This window comes from Malus domestica, chromosome 03 (assembly GCF_042453785.1).
Source record: "Malus domestica chromosome 03, GDT2T_hap1".
In the NCBI taxonomy this organism is placed as follows: Eukaryota; Viridiplantae; Streptophyta; class Magnoliopsida; order Rosales; family Rosaceae; genus Malus; species Malus domestica.
The window spans coordinates 36,818,126-36,826,378 of NC_091663.1; the positions used below are offsets into that span (position 1 = coordinate 36,818,126).

Here is an 8,253-nt window from a genome sequence, read left to right on the forward strand (position 1 = left end):
TTTGTGATATTTTTCAGATTTAATAATATAACATATATGAAAATCAAGCTACATTTAGAACTCCAGTAAAATACAATCTAAATGGATTCTATCTTGAAGTTCCTTGTATGGTTGTACCCGGTGATACCTGTAACCTTCAATGTCGTTCCTGCCACTTGAAAATGGTGCACCGGACAAACCAAAACTTGGATAAGCTTCAAATCTCGTATGAGTAGTTAGTAAACAAACTACGGTTCTCAATAAGCTGGAGTTCACCATACAGACTATACTAATAACAATCACTAGTTGTCCCTGATTGACGTGGACGAGGATTTGAACTTGGGCGCAAGATGGATGAGGCGGGCACACTACTTTAGTCAATTGCTTTGACCCACGCAAGTGACATTTTACCACAGTGGTGAAAATGAGTTGATTGCATGACGGCGTGAGTTCGAATCATGTCGGTGACTAATCTAACAAAATTTATCGTTTAACAAAAAATACTGCTCAAACCCACAAATGCAAATGTTTCACTTCATCAACTTTTTCACACTATCAACTTTGTACATTTTGTGTTGAATGTATATAGATGATTGTGTGAAGGGTAGTAGTAGGAGGCTAGGAGTGATCCTACATGGAAATCTTCACCTAGATTTTTCGAGAATCAGTGACTCGGATCATTTAATCTTTTGACAAAAACATGTTCGGTATGTCAGCATACTTGTATAAGTTGCACTATTGAGCTGAGTTGTGTATTTGGATGAATACAAGTTTGACAAAGACTATCTTATCGCACTTTTGCAAATCTTATCCCTGACGTGCGTGCATGCGTCCATGCATTATAATACCGACCGAATAAGAGATTTTTCAATGTGATCGTTACACGATGTGGTACATTATGTATTCTTATATAAATGGTGGGTTATGTGTGTTAAAAGGTTAATAACTTAAAAATTAAAATTTTCTACCACTTGCATAAAAACACATAATGTACAATCTGTATTCTCATCATAACTAAAAATTTCTTCAACATAACGAGTTTTTGGTTCTAAAAGCCAACCCTCAGGCCACGTGTGGCTACACTCAGCTTCCACCGTTAATCATCTGGATCTGCTACTACGTACGTACAAGTACAATCTCCATTAGCCACGTGTACGTCTTCCACCCCCTCCACTCCTTGCCTCCACCACCGCCCACGTGTCCTCCCTGCAAACTCGCTCTCGTCTATATATCTCCCACCTGAAATTCCTCCAACAAAACCAAAACAAAGAAAGAAACAAAATAAAAAACACTCCTTTTGTCTCTCTCTAAAAAATGGATAATTTTTCCGACCACCTCAAGCAACGCAGGGCAGATGATCCTACGACCGCCGCCGTGGCCACCGCCACGAACAAGAGCGGTCACAGAAGCAAAAAGGACATGAAAATGGACATGGCCAAACGCGGCCTTAGGTCCCTATCCGTGGCAGTCGCAATCCCCGTCTCTCTCCATCTCCTGGCTATCTACGCGGGCTCATCCGACCCATATCGCATCGGATCCAAGCCCTTCTGGATCCCTCCCCTGTGGGCCCTGCGGTTAACCTGCATAGCCTCCAGCCTTCTCATGGGCCTGGCTGCTTGGCTCGTGTGGGCGGAAGGTGGGTTCCACAAGAATCCGATGGCTCTGCCCATTTACTTGGCCCAGCTAGGGTTGAGTTTGATTTGGGATCCGATTGTGTTCGGGGCGGGGGCTCCGTGGGTCGGGTTGATCGTGTGCATGGGGATGTTCGGGACGATGATCGGATGTTCTCGGGTGTTTAAGGGTGTGAATCCGGTCGCTGCCGATCTTATGAAGCCGAGTTTGGCGTGGGTTGCGTTTTTGGCCGTCGTAAATCTTAAGCTTGTATTCCACTGAAGTTTCACTGTACAGCAGCTTATGTTATGTATGCATGCATTTCTCAATGTAATTGCTATAAGCTTTTGTGTCTTGCAAAGTCTCCTTAGAAATGTTTCTTATGAAACCCTTATATCGCATTCGAAACACACTTTATTTTAAAGAAAAACTAATTATAATGACTTGAAAATTTTGAATTTTAACGATAAAGATAAAATAAAAGTTAAAATAAATAGTACAAGGGTTTTTTTTGGATGTAAAAATGTGATTTTTTGTTAAAATGAATAGTAACGAAATTTTTTTGTTGAATTTTTTTATTTTAAAGCATTATTAAGATGATCCACATATATTTCGGAGTTCGCTTAAACTTTGTAAAGAAAGGTCACAGGTTCATGTAGTCTTTTTACAAAATAAGGGTAAAATGGCATCCAATAGGCGTTTTTTTCCGACTCTCGCTAAGCAAGGTAGCCTTGTGTACGGTTGACATTCTCTCTTACCTTGCAATGAGGGAAGTCTTATTGGTTTGAAGTCGTCCTTATTTTTCAGATGTGAGTTAAGCCTAGTTGGTCAGTGTGGGCTTAGACCCGAAAAGTTGTAAGATTTGTACTACGTGGTAGAGCAATTGTATTTAGTTGAAGATACAGGGACACCAATGAAGCATAAACAGCCAGAGTGTGAAAGAACTCCAGTCTCTAGATCGAGATGGCAAACTACTAAGAAATTGAACTAGCTTGGTAGGAGAGAATGGAACATAACAGACCAAGTATCTCTGAACCTAATGCATAAAACCAACCATTAACCATTGCAGATTCAACGAGCCTGGACTTACAATAATATGCGAGGGACGTTCCTATCCGGGTCCAGGGTGTATACCTCTTGACGGGGTATACACCCCGGGACTATGTTTCCCGGGATAAGAAATTATCTCCGCTACAGTATAAACTCGGGGGTAATACATGCATAATCCACAAACACGAGACTGAACGAGTCTCACCACAGTATGAATATGAACACAATAACGTCTACAAAACTGATCGGAATTTTTGGAAACAATGAATAATCTCTCTGATTTTCGTTCGGGAAGTGGCACACATATTTATAATGTACAAAAGAATACTATCTCCAAATCTAACACGAGACAGATAAATAGCATACGGATTCTAACAAATCCTACATCAAGTAACACGAGTGAACTAAGAAGACGATACCTTGGCGGCCTTGAACGCCGGATGAAGCAATCCAAGTTCATCTTTAACCTCGAGCGGATTGTTTGTTTCGTTCCTAACTCTCTTAACTCTTCGACTACCCAGTGACCGGTGCGTGAATCCGTAGATTTGAAGAATCTGATTGTCTCCAAAGTTAAAAGCTCTATCCATCTGCTCGAAGCATCTCTTAACCGAGTAATCTCCGAACTTCCCACACGGCTTGCAACCCACAAAATGCGTCACCAGCGGCCACCGGTGGTCGCCCAAACCAGGTCGATAATTCTCAATCATTTCCTCGTATTTATCAACCAAAATACCCCAATATCCATGCAAATAATATCCACTCTCAAGATAAACCTTATCACCCCACTTCTCTCTTTGAGTGGCCAATATATAAACCATGGCTGACTGATCATCAGCTTCGAAAACCGGCCTACCTTTCAATTCCCTAGTGAGCACCTTCCCTGCCTCCTCCCTAATCTTCCCTTTCGGTCCCATCGGAGCCCAAGCATCGAGCATATCCAACGACCACTGCGTATTCCTCAACAAAAAGCTCCCGGTATTCAACCCAATCCAACTTTTCTCATCATACACCATCTCGTTCCACCCGTGCATCACAAAGTTGGAATCTTTGTACCTCTCCCACGGCAATTCAAAAGCCATATCTGTAAACATTGCATCACTATCCATCCACCATAGAAACTCAACCTCCGGGTGAGACAACAGGAGCTTCCGAATCAACGGAAGCTTGGCCCAAAAACCCGCCATTTCGGCATCCAACAGGGCCATATTGTAAAACACCTCAATCCCATGTAATCTACAATAATCAATTTTGTTCTTAATCGACTTCAACAAGTAATGATCACCTACCGGGTTTTCGCAGGGTTTTGGCGACGACCCAGTCACCAGAAGCACCCGGGGCTTACCAGGCCCGACGAAATTTGGGAAATTAGGATTTTCCCGGAGCCATTTCGACCTCTGCTCGTCCCAATTCGAAATCTTGGGTCCAAGAGTGTAGGGTTTATTCGGGTCGGGCCGGTCCTCCCCTTCGTCGACCACGATCTTGTTAAAATCGAAGGCGTTGTAGTTGTTGGGGTCGGACGGCGTCGAGTGGACCTCCTCCAGGACGCGGTGGGGCTCCGCCCGCTTGCGGGAGTAGAAGTGGTCCCGAATCTCGAGGAAGTCCTGCTCAGGGGTTCCGAACTTGCCGGCTCCGATCGTGCCGCGGAGGACGACCACCGTGAGGACGAGGCAGAGGATCGTGACCTTGCTGTGCCGGAGAGCTCGCTGGATCCGTCGCGATCGTTGAGCTCCCAAGCATTTCTCTAATATCATAGCTGAAATTTGAACCTCAATTGAACATAAATAAATTGGGGAATTTGGCAAATTTTGGTGGGTGGGGAGTGGAAACCCTAGAACCCACAATTTTGACAGAAATGGATTTGGGACAAAGATTTTGTAAGCCAATGTCGGAGGTTTGGTCGATGTTAGAAATGTTTTTTAACTTAATAAGCGTTTCTTCCTTTCAAAAAAAAAAAAAAAACTTAATAAGCGTTTCTTTTTATAAAACAGTACGGAAGTTGAAAGAAAAAGACCAAACAAAAAACAACAAAAGAATGTTTTTTGGTTTGGGCCTTTGGAATTTGGACCCACTTGAGAGGAAGAATAGAGGCCTACTTTACACTCAAAGTTTCTTCTCTTTTTTCGTATAATTGAGTGATTAAAAAATATGGATCTTTCATAAAAAGAGTTTGGGTTAAATTTATTTTAATAAAAAATCATGCTATAATTTTATTTAATTAAAAATACTTAAATTTTAATGAAAAACTCTCAAATTTTAATAAAAATGACAAAAGAACTTAAATTTTAATGAAAAATACATAATTTTAATAAAAATAACAAAAAATCTGACGCGTGGACTCACAGTACATTGTTTATGAAAACTTAGTCCCACTTTTCGAACCCACCTTCATTTGCTCAACAACATTGTATCCATCAACAATTGTTTCGAAACACAACATGCTTTCCTTCAAGCCACGGGGTCATTGCAGTGCAAATGAAGAAGGGGTGTGCTATCCACACACCCTATTTTACTTCTCACACACACCTTTTGCTAATTTCTGTCTGTTGATCTTCTTCAATTCATCCGATCTGACAGCCGAAATTTAAAAAGGTGTGTGAGAAGTAAAATAGGGTGTGTGGATATCACACCCCATGAAGAACTGTGAACCATTAGTATTAGGTCTAGAATTTGCCATGGACAATATTCCAGGGCCGATATGCTTCCAAGTTGAAGCTCTCATCTGCGAATTTCGCCCCATAAATCGACTCTCCTCTAGTCCCATTGCCTCTTGAGAAATCTTCACCCTGATACATGAAATTAGATAGGAATAATGCGATGAAATGTGGAACCCTTAAAGTGCATCGGCTTCCCTGATAATCCAATCCCCTTGTCTTGAGTACAAAGAGCACGAAAATTTTAAGCATTTTTCGGGTTTTTTTAATAAAAAAATACTCCATTACAACTCGACCCTCATCCTTTTCACATGCATGAAGCAATTCTGTAGGCAATTGAAATTTAAAATGAATGTAGTCAATAATATATTTACACAAATCAATAAGATTATATTAATACTTAGGGAGTGAGTGAGTGATTAAAATCATAGGAGGATTTGGTTAGGAATTGATCAAATTCACATATATGCACACGCTTCCTTTAGTGGTTTTTTTTTCTTCCCTTTTTTCTTTTTGTTGTCCTTACCATTAAATAAAGTTTATAGATGATTTTTTTGTTAAAATTCAAAGTTTTGAAGCTATTTTCATTAGTTTTCCTTAAAAAATATTGCTTGATTCTTTATATGTAATGAATTATTTCTCGTGAAATGTTAATCACAGTTTGATATATATATATATGGGAGCAATAACCAAACTCCAGAGATGAATCGGGAACGTATGTTCAAACAAAGGTATGCACAAATGAAAGTCTCGATTAATGGATCATGTATGCAAAAATTCAATTCAATTCGAAACCATTTGCCTGTTTAATTGTCACTATAAAATTTTAATGTTTCTTAGAATACAGTGTTCGTCAATTTCTTTAAACTCAATTAGATGCTTCAAATATTTCTGATTTGACTAATATTTTGCAATGAGGAACAACTTGAAAAATAAACGATTCAGATCGTTGAAGTTCGATGTAGTGTGGATCCATATCGAATCCCCATTTTTTTCCCTTAAAGACTTCGCTAGTTTTCATAGTATAATGCATATCTAACTTTATTTCTAATCATTTTCAATCTGAGTTTCACTCTGTTGTAACAACCATTGTCGCAGGTGGGAGACGATCCTCTCCGAACTCAAACTCTGCGGATCCTCTGGATGTCGGCGTCATGCTTCCCCAGAGTTGGCATTGTGCCTCCCCGGCGCTGGTTACCGGCAACGTCGATGTAATAGTTGTCGACGATCGTGGTTCTATAAAACTGAGCATGTAGAAGTTTCTCTATAAACAGACAAAAAAAAGTGAAGAAGAAGATGCAGAATTGAAGAAGGTTGATTGTTGAAGAAGAAGAATTGATGAAGAAGAAGAAAAAGAAGCAAAACTGCAGAAAAGAAAGAAGAAGATCCGGAGAGGATTCTTGATCTCCCTCCGAATTGTTACCTGCCGCTGCTTCCACTTCAAATAATGAATAAACTTGTTCACCCTTCCTATCTTTCTTTGCTTGTGTGTCAAACCCTTGAGCTCTACTCTTTTCCTCCCTCCTAGATAAAGATTCAACAACAGCCTTTAGCAACTATTTATGTAATATAACCTTTAAAAGAAGATAGAAAATAGTTACTAAAGGTTAACCAACTTGTAATTTAGCCTTTAGTAACTATTATTTTTCGTAACGAGTATGAACGGATGACTATCAAGTTATAGTATAAACACGCCCTTGTGATCACACAATACTAACACGATAAGAAAACCAAGAATTTACGTTGTGTTTATGTTATGTAAATGAGTTATGTAAACTTCGCCAAAACTACATCAAAGCACACAAATCTAAAGCAAACCAAGAAAATTATTATCCGTATATTTTGTTAAGAGTTTTTTCAAAGGGAACGGTAGATCCACATCCACCTGCTACGTAATCTACCTTTTTTCCCATTTTAATTATTAACCGTAGGATTGAATCTAAGGAAAACTAATGAAAATGACTTGAAAACTTTGAGTTTTAACGATAAGGACAAAATAAAGAGGCATTTTGATATAGATGCCTCAAATTTGAATTTTTTTAATCAAACATCTATAACTTTTAAACTTTTGATCAAACACTACTAATTTTTAATTAAAAATTATGATTTTTATTGTATTTAATTAACCAACTAGTTCAGAAAATAATATCACAAATATTTTAAAATCACCACCAACTTCCTATCTTATCTTATCATAATTCATTCAAAATGAATTTTTCTTATTCAAATAATTTGTTGTTTTAAATTCTAAAAACACATAAACATCCTATTAACATACAATTATGAAATATAACATGCACTTATATTAAATATAACATACCAAACATATATATTAAATATAACGTACCAATCATTTGGTACGTTATTGGTATGTTATATAAATTTAATCTGGGTACGTATTAGTATTTTGGTACTTATAAAATATTGCTTTGGGTACGTTATGCAATTCTTTATTTAGTACCTACCAAGTTATTAGTACGTTGTATTATCCTTATTTTGATACGTACAAAACTTATGGTACGTTATGTGTAAGTTGTGTAACCCAAAAAAGGGATAACTTTTCACATTAAAACATTGCACTAACAAATATTTTGTCAACTCTTAATAATTAATTATTGGAATAAGGACTCATTTTAAATAAAAATAAAAATGTGAAAACTCTTAGTTCACGTTTCTACTATAAGTAGTTGTTAAAAATTCACATTTATTTTCAGTTGCATGAAATTAGGCAGTCTAATCTACATCTCAATTTTAATTATAAACGAACTCTTTTTTTTTTATAATCTATATAAAATGTTGAGTTGGAAATTGGAAAAACTATATTTCATCCAATTAATCTTGAACCCAGTAGATATAATTGAATCCTTAAATTGAGGAAGGGATGAGATTCCATAAAAATAGCAATAAATTAATGAATATTATTGAGTGCATTTTTTTTTTTACATAGAAATGGATTTAAAAG

At 37.8% G+C, this 8,253-nt stretch overlaps 2 protein-coding genes across 2 annotated transcripts; one reads left to right on the plus strand and one right to left on the minus strand.

Annotated features, from left to right (window-relative positions):
- The first annotated feature begins 1,251 nt into the window (after positions 1–1,251).
- Positions 1,252–1,945, plus strand: LOC103432571 (translocator protein homolog). The gene has a single exon (XM_008370766.4). It carries the CDS (start codon positions 1,294–1,296, stop codon positions 1,870–1,872), a length of 579 nt encoding a protein of 192 aa, XP_008368988.1. The 5' UTR covers positions 1,252–1,293; the 3' UTR covers positions 1,873–1,945.
- A 927-nt stretch (positions 1,946–2,872) lies between these two features.
- Positions 2,873–4,593, minus strand: LOC103432573 (xyloglucan 6-xylosyltransferase 2). Its single transcript, XM_008370767.4, has one exon. It carries the CDS (start codon positions 4,389–4,391, stop codon positions 3,045–3,047), a length of 1,347 nt encoding a protein of 448 aa, XP_008368989.1. The 5' UTR covers positions 4,392–4,593; the 3' UTR covers positions 2,873–3,044.
- Between the last annotated feature and the right edge of the window lie 3,660 nt (positions 4,594–8,253).